Source organism: Mus caroli, unplaced genomic scaffold (genome assembly GCF_978045245.1).
Source record: "Mus caroli unplaced genomic scaffold, Mus_caroli_1 scaffold_8, whole genome shotgun sequence".
In the NCBI taxonomy this organism is placed as follows: domain Eukaryota; kingdom Metazoa; phylum Chordata; class Mammalia; order Rodentia; family Muridae; genus Mus; species Mus caroli.
This window is the reverse complement of record NW_028227263.1, coordinates 43700031-43719078: the sequence shown is the minus strand read 5'-3', so window position 1 is coordinate 43719078 and position 19048 is coordinate 43700031. Positions and strand designations below refer to the sequence as shown.

At 43.6% G+C, this 19048-nt stretch overlaps 1 protein-coding gene across 1 annotated transcript; it reads right to left on the bottom strand.

Moving 5' to 3' along the window:
- Positions 1-5021: 5021 nt before the first annotated feature.
- On the bottom strand, positions 5022-14906 carry Trim68 (tripartite motif containing 68). The gene is made up of 7 exons (XM_021168115.2): positions 14771-14906; positions 11477-11940; positions 9088-9183; positions 7582-7842; positions 7117-7139; positions 6474-6574; positions 5022-6283 (listed from the first exon to the last, which is right to left on the bottom strand). The coding sequence occupies exons 2-7, from the start codon at positions 11900-11902 to the stop codon at positions 5733-5735; spliced, it is 1458 nt and encodes a 485-aa protein (XP_021023774.1). The 5' UTR covers positions 11903-11940; positions 14771-14906; the 3' UTR covers positions 5022-5732.
- Positions 14907-19048: the final 4142 nt, after the last annotated feature.

Sequence of the window (19048 nt, the reverse complement as noted above, 5' to 3'; positions counted from 1 at the left end):
TGCATCTGCAGCTTCTTTCCTGGTCTTAGGAGCTTTGTGCACTTTCTGTATCTCATGTTCATTGATAATAACGGCAGCTACTTCAGCAGACTGTGATAAGCAAATGAGGAAATCTTAGGAAAATACCCATTAGAGCAGTGGTTCTCAACCTGTGAGTCACGACCCCTTCAGGGATTGAATGATCCGTTGACATCTAAGACCACTGGAAATGAGATATTTACATTATGATTCATAACATTAGCAAATTTATAGCTATAATATAGCAACAAAAACAATTTTATCATGAGGGGGGGTGTCACCACTACATGAGGAAGTATATTAAAGGGCCAAGCCGTTGGAAGGTTATAAATCACTGCATTAAAAAATTAAAAATGTTATCAGGGCTGGTATTGGCTCAGTGGGTAAAGGCACATGCTGCCATGTCTGACAACCTCAGTTAAATCCCTGGGACTGACGTGATAGAAGGAGGGGACTGACTCCTGGAAGTTGTTCTCTGACCTTGACATGGAGACTGTGGCGTGGACATGCCCACATACAGATAAACAATCAATTAGCAAATAAGTAAGTACGTAAATAAATAAATGAAAGAAATAAATGTACTAAGGAAAAAAATGACACTTGGATCATTCGATTATTTTTCCTAGATGTCCGATGTGTGTGTGAGTATTCACATGTATGGGCACATGGGACAGGCATGTGCATGTGTGTGTCCATGCATGTGAAGTTCAGAACTGGTTCCTTCCTCAGTTCCTCATTCATCAGTCTAATGTTAGGTATCCTCTGGGGACTAGAATACACAAACACTAGTCACTCTCCAGACTTCTCTCACAGTCTGGAATGCCCAAGAGGCGGAGCACAGAAGAGAGCCAGTCTCTGGAGGAATCTTAGTGTTTGGCTGCTTGGCAGAGGCCAAGAGAAGCAGTGCCCAGGGAAAAGGCAGGATGACAGAGTATCTCCTGGGAACAGGAGTCTCCCAGTGGGAGGCATCTGAAAAGGACAGCCCTCATAGTAACTCCATTGTCTCCGCTCTCCTGTGGTTTCTGTGGTGTTACTGCTTTCCTTGAATGTCTTCTGTGAATCTACATATTACTTGGTGTGAGAAATGTGGACTAGTAGGCATACTTAATCAGAAAATGGACATTGCAAGAGGAAAGCTGTTATGTGGACAACTGAATTAAGAAACAGAGATTTGATTTAAGAAGTCTTTAGGCTATGGTCACCTCAGAAATGAAGATTCAAGTTCTCAAGCAGACAAGAATCAAGGGTCTGGTCAGCTCTGGAGGCATTATGGATACCTACAGCTTCCTCTGGAAATGGCGCAAGGGATGGCAGATATGGGAGAAGGAGTAGGTAGATAGGATCACTTGTGATCAAGGCAGACTAATGAAAAGGTAACTGCAATATTGGAACGGTAGATACATAGTTTGGGATCGAAGACTTGTTGTGAGGAAAACCCGTGCCTTAGGGATGAGATTGTGTCTGTGTAGAGGAAAGGCACTTAGGGAAATGAGGTTACCATGGGCAGCAAGGCAGTATTCAATGAGGTGTGCAGTAGTGTTTTTATCTGGAAAGCATGTTAATTTCGAATTGCTCCATCCTTTATTTGGAACAAAATATCATCTCACATCCTATGATTTATTTATTGATTTAAAATGATTTGCCTAGGCCACTTTTCAGTGATGGACCCTCCAGACACCAGGTGCATCTTCAGGATGGAAGGCAACTGGTGCAAGGATGAAAGGTTTCTTGGGAGATTTGAGACGAGGCTTTCTGAAAAGTATTCACTCCAAGAAGCCGGAAGCAGTTGTGGCTGCATATGTTGATAGCAGAAACTGTGCACCTCAGATTTATTTATCTTATAGCAAGAGCTCATTGAAAAACAAGCATCCATCAAATGATGGATAAAATGTTACTTGAGTCACAACAGATCTCTAATGGAGGTCACTATCGATGTTCGTAAGAAAAAATTTAAATTTAAATATTTAAACATCACACACACACATCTCTAGTAATGCTGATCAAGATGAAAACTGAATAAAATGAAATAAAAGAGAAGACAATCCATTAACTTGAAACCACTGTGAGCATGTGGCAAGTCATGAGTTTCTGAGGGCTGGGGACAGGAAGATGGAGCAGGGCATAAGGTGAGGATGGCCTCAGATGACAGGTGAGTTCACTTAGAGCAGCTTCTGGGTAGGAGGTGAGTGGGTGTGGGCAGTCTCAATCCTTCACTTTACTCCAAATCTATAGACACCAATGTTCAACCCCAAATCTGTAGCATCCCAAACGCAGACTCTGGGCTTAAGGATGCCCAGGCTTATTTTTAACTCTTCTTCTCAATTCTACTTTGAAGTTCTTCTCAGTGATATTTCACTCTGTGATTATATACAATGCAGACCTTATTGACATAGGACTGCTATTTAGTTTAACAGTCTGAGTTTTGGAATCAGTCTGTAAAAGGACAGAGTGTGAACTCCTCACTGCATTGTAGAATTATTTAGGCATTCATGCCAACTCTAAGAGAAACCCCAGGGGTTGATCATGGCAAGACAACTGAAAACCTAATCAGAATGGGTGTTGTGTTGGTGAATTTAAGTTAATTTTCTTTCTTTCATCTTTTTTTTTTTTTTTTAAAGACTGTCTCTTTGTGTAGCCCTGGCTGTCTGGCTGTCCTAGAACTTGCTTTGTAGACCAGGCTAGCCTCTATCTCAAGAGATTTGCCTGCCTCTGCCTCCTGAGTCTTGGGATTGAAGGAGAGCACTACCACCACCTGGTGGATTGAGTTATTTTCTTTAATTAGGTATTTTCTTCATTTACATTTCCAGTGCTATCCCAAAAGTCCCCCATACCCCCCCCCCCCCACCTTGGCCCTGGCGTTCCCTTGTACTGAGGCATATAAAGTTTGCAAGACCAATGGGCCTCTCTTCCCAGTGATGGCCGACTAGGCCATCTTTCGATACATATGCAGCTAGAGACAAGAGCTCCGGGGTACTGGTTAGTTCATAATGTTGTTCCACCTATAGGGTTGCAGATCCCTTTAGCTCCTTGGATACTTTCTCTAGCTCCTCCATTGGGAGCCCTGTGATCCATCCAATAGCTGACTGTGAACATCCACTTCTGTGTTTGCTAGGCCCCGGCTTAGCCTCACAAGAGACAGCTATATCAGGGGGATTTAGTTATTTTTAATTTTAGTCTCTGTTGTACTTCCCCACTTGTGTATGCTTTGGAGTTAAAAGGTTAAGCAGTGAAAACCAGACTCATTTGAAAATTTGCTCTACTTTTTTGAAAACTAAGTATTTTATATAGTATTCCATTTGAAATTTCAAAACACCAATGAGAAAACCAAGGCATGAAAAGTTTCTATAATCAGATCAAGGCAAAAACTGACAGTAAGTGATACATGATGCTTCAAGTTGTGGGAATGTGACTCTAGTAGCAATGTAATTAGCTCTTTGCTGTATTGATGGTGATGTAGGGCCGCCAGCACTGCGTCTGCGGCAGGGCAGAAGAAGCACACAGAGCTTTGTCTTATATTCTAAGAAAAACTCCACGTTTCCCCTGAAGACCAACCAACAGCCCCGCCAGCCATACCACCGGACCAAGCGTCATGCACTCGAAAACATGAGACAGACCCGGGTAGAGCCTTAGGATTGCCAGGTCCTATCTTTTCTAGGTCACCCTGAGACTGAGTTAAAAACCCACAAAGGTTCCTAATTTCACCTCTTCATGCAATGCGAAAAGAGACTTTCTAAAGGAGGAAAGTCAGCAGACGATTCTGAACCATGTGTAGACTCTGTTAACACCGAGAACCTTGATGAGCACAGGAAATGGAGCAAGATGGTTTAATTTGTGTTTTCTGATTCTGAAAACACTACGGTGACACTCAGGATTTGTCTGCTCCCCAGACAGGAAGACATATGATGCCACGCCACCCTCTTCTCTCATTGCTTTACATTTCAATAGAAAAAGCTCCTCACCTATGATGTCAGGACCATCTTACAACTGCACAGTGGAAACCCCTGCCACCTTGGCGTCCCAGGTTTACAGTCTTCCTATTTTTCGCTGGCCATCTCACTGAGTGCCATGGACAGCACAGCTCTCTTAGCAAATAGAGATGTATGGAGCGAGACTGTTTCACTTGTCTGTGCCGAGTCCAGGATGAGGCCGTGAAGACTATGCTTGCATAAAACTTCAATTTTTAGTGAGAATGTTCTGAATGATATTCTAATATGCTTAATAATTTCCTTTAACTTGTATGTGCAGTAGAATAGAGTCCTGGGAACACAGAGGCAGCATACCATCGGTCCTTTCCCATGGGCAGAACCAACAATTCTCCCACATCACAATTTTGTCACTTGTGGGCACCTTTTGTGCATTTTCCCATGACATAATATATTATCTTAATTTCCTTTCATTATTATATGACTCCTAAATTGTTTTTTTTTTAGTACGATTCTCATTGCACATTTTGCTTTCCTGTATCTTCAAGGAGAATTTTATATATTTACAAGAACCATGTATATTCTCCCAGTGCCATCAGAAGATCCCAATTTAACCCTAACTAGCTGCTGGATGGGCCTTTCTTCCTGGTGACTATTTCTTCTTCCTTGTTATCTTATTTTCTGTTTTGAGTTCACAGTCTTCACTCTAACTCAGGGACAAACACATGCAATCAGATATAAAATATACCACTGGGGTCCAGTGTCAGTAAACCCTCGTGAACTGTGACATGAGTACCTAGACTGTTGGGAGGCACCCTAAAGAACAAAGTGCTGCTATGCAGGTTTTGTCTGCTCGTGGCAAAGCAGGATGGTTGCCACAATAAGAATCCATTGTTTGTCCTCCCCTCTATACAAAGAACAAAAGTACTGGATGGACTGTGGGGCTTTACCATAAACCCATGAGGTAGAATAATGTTATTTTAAGCCAGATTAGAGGCACCTTTCCAAAGAGGACATCCAAATCCTCTCAAAGACATGGTTCAGACCCAAATCTAATGAATGACAGGCAGACTCATGATCTGTGAATTGAGTTTGACAACTTTGTTTCATTTTAATGTGAAAATCATTTTACAATCTTTAAAATCTTACTTCCCGAAGCTCTGTAGGAAACAAGGCTGTTTCAATTTCTTTATACATACAGTAAAAATAAAAACTAAGGCCCCTAAGGTTTCTGATCCTGCCCCTTAGAGAAAAGACAGGCCCGGGCACAGACCCACCCTCATGCTCAGGAAGGAGATACAGGAAGTATCCTGGGTGAGTTCTGCATTCTGTGCTGGAAAAGCACAAATTGTGTTTCTTTAGCCTGGAGGTTAGGGTTTGTTTGGTAGCAGCAAGCCTCACTTGAAGGACCCTCTACCTGGTTTCACCATGACAATCAGTTCTGGGCATGGACATTATTACTTCTCTCAGTGGAAAACTGTATTTAAAAGCTTTTCTGGAGTCTGCATTTATTTAATCACTGGCACCCATTTAATTATGGAACCAGGGAGGAGGGCTGAGATCTCCAGAATGGACAAAGCCTATCACCACTGTCATGTTTCCATCATGGATCACAATGCTTATCTCACTGGGACTGTTTTTTTCTGTGAGAGGCACTGACAGTTTTTTTTAACAGCATCATACCATAAGGTCAGATAGAGGGGCCCTTGGGCTTTAAGCTGGGTTCAGAGATGCTTATCGGTGGAAGCATCCTCCAACAATGATGTGTACCATTAAGTTAGGATGGCCCTCCTAGCCTTCCCCACCCAGGGTACAAATGGTGAGTGGAGTGGTATTGTTAGTGTCAATGCTGTAGCAAGGACTGAAATAGGGCAAGAGACGGCCTGGGAAGGGATAGCGGGGGAAAGTGAAAATGTGGGAGGCACCATCAGTCACATTGTAGAAGGAGATGTCATGGGCCTCATAGTCTAGGAAGATTCCTACCCTGTGCGGAGGAACTTTCAAGGGCAGGAGCGGATATTCATCCGTGCCTGCGCGGTACTCTGTTCCTTTCCTCAGTCTTATCACCCAGAAGCCATAGCGAGGGGATAAGTACACCACCTCCTTCCGGTCAACATTTTCCACACACACTCCCAGACCCCATTCAGATCTGTCTCCAACCTCTACCTCCCAGTAGTGCCGGCCAGAGGAGATGCATTTGCTGCCCAAAACAATGTTATAGCGGTAAAATCTCTCAGGATTGTCAGGCAGGTTCTGCTGGGTGACTCCATAGTGCACACTTTTTCTGTCCTTGGAAACGACAAGGCGGGAGTAAGCTGTGTCTGGGTCTAGGCGCACATCCACTAGGGAAAAAGATCTTAGTGGTAACCTTGACGCTAAGCAAGGGGGAGTGTAGGATGCCTCTGATGAAGACAGAGTTCTCAGCAGTGGGTAGGGTGGGGCTAGATGAAGCATCCAGACTGCACTGAGCCATTTTACCTCTGTGGGTGGAGTCCCTCCCACTGCCCATCACAGTCTCCAAGTATCTAATACCTGCAAATGTCTTCAGGGTCTCTCTTAGTCCTAGCACACGGCAATCTGTCTTCAGCTCCAAGGAGATTGGCTCTAGCTGCTGCAGGCTCCAAGACTCGCTCCTGCAGAAGAGGGTGTGTTTTGGATCTGGGACTCTTAGCTCTGCTCTGGGAGCCTCCTTCCTTTAGTCTGATGAGGAGGGGCTTGGCCAGAGCCAGTCACTTAGATCCCCCCTGGCCAGCAAATCAGAGGTGGCATAGCTGGCTTGTTGAGTTTCAAACCGTTTGTGACAGAGAGGTAAGAATGCTCAGAGCTTCCTCTCGGGAGAATGCTAAATATTGGGACAGAGGAAGAGGGAGAGAAAGAGATGTGACACAAAGGAGAAAGGGTGATGCTCTGAGCTAGAAGTTTCACACATCAAATTTTTGGACCATTTACATGAAGTAACATACTTCAGCTTTACTTAAAATTCTTATTGGTAAAAATCTGAAATGAATTCAATTAAGTGCAAAAAAGGAGACAAATCTTTCACCAATGTAATGTAAGACAGTGAGCATCTGCCTTCTGTAGGTACTCAGTCTACATTCCTTCTCCATCCCTGGCTCTGGCCAGGCCTCTCTATCTCGTGTAGGGTTTCACAGAGTCTCTAGGGATGGGAACGTACCTGTTCAAGGCTTCCTGAATACCCTAGGAGAAAAAAAAAATGCAGCCCATGAGTGTGCAGTGCGTCAGAGACACTAGACAGGCGTAAACTCTGGGAGGGGCTTTCTCACAGGGATACACAGACTTTAGAGGTGGGGAGAAGCTCATGGGAGGACAGCAGAGCAGACCTGGCTCCATGGAACACCTTCAGATTCCATCTCAAGATGACCAGGATGGAAGGGACTAGAATGCTGTCAAGCTATAGAGTAAGTACCTGGTGTACTCCTACTTCTGGCCTATGAGAAAATGAAGGGTCAGGTCTTTTACCCAAGCAGGATGAGAGCAGCATGTGTCAGCTGAAGGCAGACAGGGTCCTCAGCTGGTGGACAGTATGATGATAGGGTCCGTGAAGAACTAGCTAATACTTTCCCCTGGAGCCTCCGTCTCCAGTTCTGGCTCAGGCATCCCAGGGAAGGCTGTTGCTCACCTGCAGCATCCAGCGCACAGGTCTCTGGGATCTCTCTTCCAGCTCCACAATCATGCTCCACAGGACCTGGCTCTGCCGGATGATCGCCTCGCGCCTTAACTCCAGTTTGTTTGCTGTCTCTCCCTTCTCCTGCTCGAGGCTAGCCTGAGCTGCAGCTGCCTCCTCTTCTGCCTGCTGGCAGGGCAGCTCCTTTTCCTTTAATAACTGCCGATATTTTTCAAACTCCCATCGGATGCTCTGCTTTCGTCTTTCCATCTGTGTCTGGAGTCAAGACTGGATTAGCACTGGTCTTTTTGGGGTAAGGGTCATGTGGGATGGAGCACACTGACGTGTGCAAACACACACCCTATGGAAATGCTTTGGTACAGCCATGTTCTGGGTGTTATGAAGGCAAAGACAAAGGATGTAACTTTTCTGTTCCTAACTCCCCGTGGCCCCAGGGCATTATTTTTGGTCCTTTCATAAGTAGCGAATTTTCTTACAAATAACGAGTGGGACCAGAATATTTCAGACTTGGAACTTTTCTGGATTTTAGATTACATAATATCAAGAGATACTTTGGCAATGAGATCCAACTCTGAACATGAAATTCATCCATGCTTCATATACAGAGAACCTGAAAGTAATTTTGTAAAATAATTTTAGTGTGCTTGCATTCTGAGTATAACCTATTATTCAGTGAAACTTCCTTCTACTTTTGGCAGCATGTTGGTTATAAGACACTTTGGATTTGGGAGCACTTTCAGTTCGGATGTCTGGATGAGTGACCTCTAATCTGTCTGCACTACTTTTATCAACTGCAACAGAATCTAGGGTATCTTCTTTCTTTCTTCTCGAGACAGGGCTCCAGTGTCTAGCCCCTGCCACCCTGGACTGGTATTCACTATGTAGACCAGGTTGGACTGTAGCAGTTCTCTGCCCTTGCCTCCCAAGGCTGACTTTTAGGCATGCACCACCATCCTGGTACATATTATCTTGGCATGATGGGGACTAGCTCTCATTTTCAGAAACAGTCAGATGGTTACACTGATGGTTGCTAACAAGACTGCTGGATAGTTTTTCTTCTTGGTTTTGTGTGTGTGTTTGTGTGTGTGTGTGTGTATGTTTAATATATTGTTTTAGATCACATTGACCAAAAGTTCTGAGAGTTTTATGCCTATTGGTTTCAAATATATTTCTGAGGGGGGTTCCTAATATTTAGGCAACCAAAGTCTTAGCAGCTGTGCCATCACTCAGGAAAGTGAGGCAGAAACTGTTAGATTACCACTCTATAAGCTATACTCCTATGAGCTCATGTGTGCAAGGCGCCATTCCTTCCTCATACGTGAAGATATGAAATCAGAGGCTACTGCTATCCCAAAGCTATAAGCTGGACCTGAGAAGTTATTTGGACTTAGGTAAAGGGAGGCTGAAGGCCCTCACTCTGCCTCACAGATATGAGGAAGACTCCACCGTTGGCTCTAGAAGATAGGGATGACGTAAGCCCCCTTCTCAAGTGCAACCTGCCTTCCAGATGGCAGCCTGTTCCTTCTCACTGACTTCCAGTTTCCAGGCTTCTTCCTGTTCTTTCCTCAGATGCTCCAAAGCCTGCTGGAGTTTCCACTGCAAGAGACAGAAAGATCATGAGTGTGCCCCATCAGGAGGCCACTGGAGCACTCTAGGCTGACAGGGGCTTCCCAATGTTCCTCAGGCAGCTGGTTGGGATAACATAAGAGGAAAAGGACTGCCACAGAAGGCACAGCCTCTGCCCATGTGACATGTGGGGAGGCTTTCTGGGTTGAGAGTCATCTTAACTTCCACAGTCCTCAAGCGTCTATAAAGATATATAACCTGACTTTCCTAGCCAGGACTATTTCTCCTCTCATTATTCCTGTTCTCTATTATTTCCCAGAACTTGCTGTTGAAAGTGTGGTCCAAAGCCAGGAATACCAGCATGGCAGAAGCTTGAGCCTTACCCTACACATATCAACTGAGAACTGGAATTTAGCAAGCTCCCTGGGTGGTTCAGATACGCAATAAAGGTAAGAGGCTTTCCTAGGATCATGTAAAATAATGTAAAATATTCTTACCAGAAAGACAAAAGTACTCAGTTATTACCTTTCATTCTGATAACGGTCACTTGGTTTGTTAAAGAATTATAAAGTACCAGATATGGCTCAAGTATTACACATACACTAACACTGCTGGGGTTTGGGAGGGAACAGTCTTCCTTCCACGGGTCCATGCGTTTGAAGACCTGGACCTGATCCTCCGCTGGTGATGGTCTTTGGGAAGGTTGGAGTGAACTTTAGGAGGTGGAGCTCAGATGGAGAAAGTGGGTCACTGTGTGGCAGACCTAGAGGTTTTAGGGCCTGGTCTCCATTCCTGCTCATGCTTCCCAGCTACATATATCACACGAACAGTTGCTACTGCTCCTGTCACTGTGACTTCCCCAACACAACAACCTGTATTCTTTTGAATAAACCTCTCCTCCCTTATGTGGGTTCTAATCAGGGACTTGATGACAGCAACAAGAATAACAACAGATATAAATACAGTCCCTGGATGTTGGTGTCATTACCATTTTATAGACAAGAAAACTGAGGCCCAGGAAGTGACCTATCCACAGCCACCCAGCTAGTAAATGACAGCGCTGGGAATTAACCAAGCTCTTAGCCTGTATGTCAAAATGCTAAGCTATCCCCTTGTTCTGCACTCTTAAAACAAAGAAAAGTATATATACTTTTACTGTTAGAAATCTGTCCTGTAGAGAAGAATGCTGATTCTGAGAAGTCGCTATATATTCTTACATTTTAATCTGGGAAAAGAGCAAGGTGGCAGCTGGCAGCTGATCAGTGGTTAAGACAAACAGTGTACGCGATGGAGATGACTTACCCCAAAGTGTGGGAAAGAGACAAAGAATAAGCTCCCTATTCCATCCTTTCTTCTCTTGTGGTTTGAATGAAAATGTCTCAATAGGCCCATAGGGAGTAGCATTATTAGGAGGCGTGCCTTGGAGTAGGAGTGGCCTTGTTGGAGGAAGTGTCTTACTGGGGGCAAACTCTGAGGCTTTAGAAGCCCAAGCCAGGCCCAGTGTCACCCTCTCTTCCTGTTGCCCTCCAATGCAGATGTAGAACTCTCGGTTCCTTTTTCAGATTCAGATCTGCCTATATGCTGCCAGGCTTCCTGCCATGACAATGGACTAAACCTCTGAAGTGTAAGCCAGCCCTAATTAAATGTTTTCTTTTATAAGACTTGCTGTCATCATGGTCATGGTGTCTCTTCACAGCAACAGAAACCCTAACTAAGACATCTCTCTTTAACTAACGTAACTGAAAGTCAGAAAAGACCTGATAATATGGATACTGTGAGAATTAACACATGCTTAGTATACATAAGCATGCCTGGCAATTGGCCAACCAATCTGAAGTGACTCATCTATGATCCCTTCTTGCTCCAAAAATAATGTTATCATGATCCAAAATTACTCGGCCTGAGTTGTGTTTATGAAATGAAAAGGTTAAAATGATTCAGCTAATGCCAAGAAACTATACATGGTCGTGGTAAAGCAAGCTTGCAGGTTCTTCACTAATAAATAATAGTCATCACATGTAAACTCATTTAAGTCACCTACAACTCCATCTGAAACCAAGGGGTTACTTCAATAGCTCAATAGCAAACACATCCTGGTTAGGTATTTCCATGTTAAGACTCAAGATGGGACACAGAGGAAAACGGGAGAGAAGAAAACCAAAGAGAGTCATGAATGAAGGAAAAGATATGGCTCAGAACATTAGATGTAAGGATCTGTAGCTACCAGGGGCCAGGGATCAGCTTTTAAAGACAGGCATCTAATATAGAGAGAGCCAGATGAGAGGCAGAGGACAGGCTGGCCTGGCCAGGTTCTACTATTTACCTTATATTCCCAGGCAACATCCTTTATGGGTACAACACTGTGGGCTTCATGCTCTGGGGACTGCTTACAGGTCTCACAGGTTACCATATCATCCTCCTTGCAGAACATGGTTAGCTGTTCCTTGTGGAGATCACACACATCGGTCTTTAGTCCCATTTCTATACAGAAGCCTAGCAGACGGACCTTGTCTACAACACTGGCCAGCTGCCAATTGGGACGGAGTTTCCTTGGCTTCACAGGAGCTCGACAAAGGGGACAGGTGTAGCTCATGTTCTGGGACTCTCCTGGGAGCTTCCAGAGTCCAGAGAGGCAGCTGTGGCAGAAAGTGTGGCCACAGCTGATGCTCACAGGTTCCCTGAGGAAGGTCATACAGATAGGACAGTTCACTTCTTCCACAATGGCTTCCATTAACACTGCAGGATCCATGGTTGCAAGTGACAGTCGTCTCAGAACATGAATGAAGGCTGCAAAGAAAAAAAAAAAAACACAAAACAAAACAAGAGAAGAAGGCAATGACTGTAAGTTCTCTCCCAAAACTGTAATTAATAATTAAAAAAATACACTTTAGAACCTTTCTCCGTTGTATATAATAAGCACTGGCCTCAACTAAAGCTATTATTGGGCAACGTTGTGCACACCACAGTCATGGAAGGAAAAACTAGAGATGGTTAAAAAAGTGGGGTTAGAGGACTTTTTATTTATTTGCTCAGTTCTCCTCTTGGTTTGTCTGACCCTATCACTCACCCTCTAATCATGCCGCAGAAATGAAAAGTCTCTCTGGGAGAGGACAACTTAATATAAAATGTGATATTTCAACATTCAGAAAAAAAAAACCCTCCACAAAATAGTGTTAGCCTCCCTCTGATACCTTTTGTGCACACTTAAATCTGTCAAGGTGCAAACCACAAATGCCGGCAGCTCCCTGCCTACCTGTGCAGTTTTTCTTATGTTGCACACTGAAGTGTAAAACAGAAGTGCAACAGCTGTTCTTCACTGTGTCCTGAAAATCACTATCTGCCTCTCCTGCATCAAGCTGCCACCATTCACCACATACCAAGATATGCTCCTGACGGTGCACAGATGCTGTTAGAAGCAAGAGGGGAGATCATGCCCCTTGAAAGGATAAAACCAGGATCACTTAATGATAGACTGATGGATACTGATGACTTCTGTCCAGGCCACGTGTGGGTATGGAGTTTGAATAATGAGTGGCTTAGGGTTCTTGGTATACTTGGCAATATTTATTAATTCATCCTGTATATATTTAGTAACCTAGCTAGACCGTGTAAAGGGGAGATTTACACTGGCTTTAAATACTACTGTCTCAGGCAACTAAATGCTGAACATGTGCCTGGCAAATACGTCAGGGTTTGGGGATAGTTTCTAAATCCCAAATGCTTTTATAATAACAAATATATAGTGATATATTTAAAATATAAGGCAAAATAACAGAAAACACTCGAGTACCAGGCTGAGTACCAGACATGGCTTTGTGCACTTTACATGGATAATTGGTATTCCATAACCTGCGACAGAAACTGTTTTTTTTTTTTTTTTTAGATTTATTTATTATATGTGAGTACACTGTAGCTGTCTTCAGACACTCCAGAAGAGGGCGCCAGATCTCATTACAGATGGTTGTTAGCCACCATGTGGTTGCTGGGATTTGAACTCTGGACCTTTGGAAGAGCAGTAGGGTGCTCTTACCCACTGAGCCATCTCACCAGCCCCCCAGAAACTGTTACTGATCTCATTTTATAGGTGATTGACTGGCCCAGGTTTCCAATATTCTACTTTGGGAAAATCACCCATCTTCTCCAGCTCCAGGGTATAGGACAAATTCAAAAGCAGAGAGGAATAAGCCACTGTGTTGAGTCTGGCAGAAGGGCATTTTGTAGGAAAGAGAGCAGAAGCCTGAAGGACTGAGATCAGGCTGTCCTCAGGTTGTTACTCCTCACTATTTCCCCTGCTTTCTATTTCTCTGCTTCCACCGTCTCCACCCAGCCTTGAGATCCAGAATCCTAAGATCCAGTTGTGCACTAATACTGAACTCAAAGGCCTATGCACGCTCCAGCGGAGGGATCCTGGAGTAAGCATCCGCCCTTCACTCCCTCACCCCCTCGACTGTTCTGAAATGCTGGGGATTTAACACGAATCTCAAGCATGCTAGGCAGATGCTTTACTGCCGATTCAAAGCCCAAGCCGTCTTACTCTTACAACTGCACCCGTGACAGCCATGTTCTCCTCAGTGCTATGTGCAGTACTTGGACCCCGGGTCTGTTTATTTTACCCTATTTGGAATCACACTCTTCCAACTGAGGCTGTTTCCACGATCTCACTGTTGATATCATTTACCAGAGTCTGTGGTTTTCTTAATTCACACACTAGAAATTTACTACTCATATTTTCTGTTTTTCTCTCAATATCCTACTGTCATGGTACGTTTAATACAGAGTCATTTTCAGTTTTGCTCAGTGTATTCTTGATGCCAACAACAGTGTCTCAATACTTGTTAAATGCATGAGAATTCAATGTAAATGTTTAGGCATAGCTGATAGTAGAGGAGTTAATATCTTCATCTAAGGCAGTGTGTATGTGTTCACCTGTTCATGCTTTGGTGTCAACAGCACTACTTAAAGCTACAGAAAACCACCACCACCACCACCAACAAAACCCCAAAACAACAACAACAACAACAACAACAACGACAACGACAACAACAAAAACAGACAAAACAGCAGATTAAAGTTTGGAAGACACTGGCAGTAGGAAAGCGTGGCAAAGAAAGAGAAATGATAAATCATGATAAATCACAAAAATGTGGTAGAAGCATGTTAGTTCTATACATTGCCTCAAAAAATGTAAACATGGGAAAGATGTCAAAGATCTGGAGATAAATACAGTTTTCCAATAGAGGATCTCCAATAGAGATCTTTTATCAAACATAAATACTTGGTCAAAAGTTTGACTCATTAACTGCTCAGACCTGTCCAACCTGTAGCTGAGGGCAGCTATGAATACAGGCCAAACACAAAACTGTAAAATGTTAAGTTTCTTTATGCGATTTTGTTCTCCAGAGTGAACTTTGTAGACGACAATATCAAAAGGTTGCACCTAGCAACCAGTGCCTCCACAGTCCTGAGGGCTGCGAAGGGAGGGGGAAGAGCCTGGAAGCGGCAGAAACCAGCCCCGGGTCTGGGAGCAGTGGCGGACCGTGCCTTCCTGACCTTCTGGCGCTAGGCAGGTCCCCAGGGCAGTGGGATTGGGGACAGGGGAGGGTAAAGAGGGCAGGACCTGTGTTGTCCTCCAAAGAGGTCTGCTGTCGCCTCCTTCTCTACGCAGCGCAGCTGTGGAGGCGCGGGGCTTCAGCCGTCCAATCCGCAGCGTAGGAAGCAGCGGGGCGCTCTCCCGCCGGAAGCCGCGATAGAGGCGGGGGCGCGGGACCCAAGGCAAGAGCCGCGCCCGGAGCTGCAGGACCCACCCACTGCTCTGGAACCGACGAATCACTTCTGCACTCAGAGTGGCCTGATTGGCTGTTCGCTTGCCACATTTCCTGGGTGAATTCAGCTACCTAGCGTGGGAGCTCAGCTGGGCTTCCTTAAGTGGCACCTTTACGCGTTGGAATCCGCAGTTCCCTTGGAACACGAGCTGCAAGTCCCTGCTCCAGGTTTCAGACAATTAAGCAAAAGTTTTAATAAATGCTTCTGTTTTTTTTTTTTCCTGGCTAACTCTTGACACTTACATACTTCTGGTAGCTCCACATTGCAACAAACTAGTTTCAGAGTTAGAAACAGATATTAAATTACGAAGTCCTGATCATAAGCTGCCACTAAAAATCTTTTTAAAGCAGTGCGTAAGCTTTCCTCTCGTCCAACCGCAGAGACACACAAGACCAAGCGTGTTGAATCATAGACCTGGAGATCAGGGAAAACAAGCTTGGGGGAGACACTTTAAGTCGGGGTCTCACACTATTAGTGTCACTCTCTGGGCCAAGCATATTCAAACCAACACACACACACACACACACACACACAGAGAGAGAGAGAGAGAGAGAGAGAGAGAGAGAGAGAGAGAGAGAGAGAGAGAGATTTAGATGGATTTGTATGATAGGTTCTGGGTATTAAAAATCAACCATTAATATCTTTTATAGCAATGGTTCTCAACCTGTGGGCTATAATTCCTTCAACAAACCTCTATTTCCAAAATTATTTACATTATGACTCACAACAGTAGCAAAATTACAGTTATGAAATAAGAGTGAAAATAATTTTATGTTTGGGGTCACAGCACAAGGAACTAACTGTCTTAAAGGGTTTCAGCATTAGGAAGGTTGACAATTAAAGCTTTGGAGCCAAAGAATTCAGTGGCTACTCTGTCCACAGAGTTGGTGTCTCAGCATTGAAGACACAGGACACAGGACTCCCCTCCCTCCCTCCTTCCTTCTCTTCCTCCCTCCCTCCTTTCCTCACTTCCCCATTCCCAAAAGAGTCTCTGATCTTTTATATTGAGACCATGTTGGAAGGCTGAAGAACCTTGAGTATAATATTGGTAGAGCATGGCAAAGGTAATGACAGATGTGCTCAGGAAGAAGTGAAGGTGGGCAGACACATACTGGGTTTTCCTTAACCCCTCTCTACATAGGGCTGCCTGTTAGAAGGTGCCACCCAATCTGAGAATGGATGTTCAGCTAATCTCTGGAGTCATTCTCACAAATGCAATCAGAAGTGTATTTTTCAGGTCATTCTAGATCCCATTAAATTGATAATCAACAACCATCACATGTTTCCCCTTTGACACCCCACCACTTCTTATGTTACACTTAATTTCAAAAAAAAGACAATAACAAATGTTATAATGAGGCATAATTGATAGGGTGCTTGCCCAACATGTATGAAGGTCTGGGTTTGAATCCCAGTCCCACATAAGTTGGTCATGGTGGTACACAGATATAATCCTTAAAGTTGGGATGTTCAGTAAGCAGATCAGAAGTTCAAGTTTATCCTGAGCTACATAGCTACTGATCCTGTCTTTTTAAATTTTAATTTAAATTTTTTTTTGAGACACAGTTTCTCTGTATAGCCCTGGCTGTCCTGGAACTCACTTTGTAGATCAGGCTAGCCTCAGAAATCCGCCTGCCTCTGCCTCTCGAGTGCTGGGATTAAAGGCTTGTGCCACCACGCCCGGCCCAATCCTGTCTTAAATGAAACAAACTAGGTATCTATGAGAACCCATCTTAAAACAAACAAAAGACAATGTTTTCATAGTTTTACCTAACATGATATAACTATCCCCACACCACACCCAAAACACTAATTATTCTCCAAGACAAAATAGTAAAGTCCCTTTTGGAATATTAATTTGAATAAACTAATATAGATTAAAAACTTAAGTACTGACATCAACTCAGTGCTGCATTACATAATAGAAGGAGAGGAAGGAAAACATTTAAGATCCTTTGCCACAGGGCTTCACACCCAAATAGCACAGAGAGGTAGTGAGCCTCCCAGGAGTGTGGACAGACCTGTGAGTACAGGTAGAATCACCACTGCTGCTCAGAGGAACCCACCTAGAACCCTCAGGACACAGGAACCAAGGGGTTGCCTGGGACAGGAGTCTTCCAGTCTCTGTCTGCACCCAGAGCTGATCCTGTGCCACAGAGTTGCCTACACAAATACTGCCAGGATTGAGCTGGTCTCCCAGGAGTGCCTACACACCTGCAAGCACAGGTAAGATCACCACTTCTTTTCACATTCCTGGCCCAAGAGGGACCCTCACAGAGCCATCAGGACATAGGAAACAAGGATCAGCTGGGGACAGGATCCTTCTGGTCTCTATCTGCATCCCAGAGCTGACCCTGTACCATAGCTCTCCATACCCAAATTCCTCCCAGAGTGAACTGGTCTTCCAGGAGTACTGACACACAGGTTCGCAGGAGGGACAAGCCAAAATCAGAGACAGCAAAACCAGCAAATACCAGAGATAACCAGATGGCAAAAGACAAATGCAAGAATATAAGCAACAGAAACCAGACTACTTGGCATCATTAGAACCCGGTTCTGCCACCACAGTAAACCCTGGTTACCCCAACACACCAGAAAAGCAAGACCTGATTTAAAATCACATCACATGGTGATGATAGAGGAATGTAAGAAGGACATAAGTAACTCCCTTAAAGAAATACAAGAGACCACAGGTAATCAGGTAGAAGATCTTAAAGAGGAAGCACAAAAATCCCTTAAAAGAATTACAGGAAAACACAACCAAACAGGTGAAGGAACTAAACAAAACCATCCAGGATCTAAAAATGGAAATAGAAATAATAAAGAAATCACAAAGGGAGACAACATTGGAGATAGAAAACCTAGGAAAGAGACCAGGAGTCATAGATGCGAGCGAGCATCACCAACAGAATACAAGAGATAGAAGGGGGAATCTCAGGTGCAGAAGATACCATAGAAAACACTGACACAATAGTCAAAGAAAATGCAAAATGGAAAAAACTAACCCAAAACATCCAGGAAATTGAGGACACAATGAGAAGATCAAACCTAACGATAATAGGTAGTGAAGATTCCCAAATTAAAGGGCCAGTATCTTCAACAAAATTATAGAAGAAAACTTCCCTAACCTAAAGAAAGAGATGCCCGTGAACATACAAGAAGCCTACAGAACTCCAAATAGATTGGACCAGAAAAGAAATTCCTCTTGTCACATAATACTCAAAACACCAAACTTACTAAACAAAGAAAGAATATTAGAAGCAGTAAGGGGAAAAGGTTAAGTAACATATAAAGGCAGACCTATCAGAATTACACCAGACTTTTCACCAGAGACTTCATAGCCAGAAGTTCCTAGACAGATCTCATACAGACCCTAAGAGAACACAAATGTCAACCCAGACTATTATATCCAGCCAGACTCTCAATTACCGTAGATGGAGAAACCAAGATATTTCATGACAAAACCAAATTTACACAATATCTTTCCACAAATTTAGCCCTACAGAGGATAATAGATGGAAAATGCCAACTCAAGGAGGAAAACTACTTGAAAAAGCATGAAAGTAATCTTCTTTCAAGAAACCCAAAAGAAGATAACCACACAAACATAAAAATAACATCAATAATAACAGGGAGCAACAATCACTACTCCTTAATATCTCTTAACATCAATGGACATCAATTACCAAATAAAAAGACATAGACTAACAGACTGGATATGCAAACAGGACCCAGTATTTTGCTGCATACAGGAAATGCACCTCAGTGTCAAAGACAAACATTACCTCAGAGTAAAGGGCTGGAAAACAAATTTCCAAGCAAATGGTCCCAAGAAACAAGCAGGAGTAGCCATTCTAATATTGGATAAAATAGACTTTCAATCAAAAGTCATCAAAAAAGATAAGGAAGGCTTCATACTCATCAAAGGAAAAATCTACCAAGAAGAACTCTCAATTTTGAAAATCTATGCAATAAATGCAAGGACATCCACATTCATAAAAGAAACTTTACTGAAGCTAAAAGCACACATTGCATCTCACACAATAATCATGGAGGACTTCAAAACCCTGCA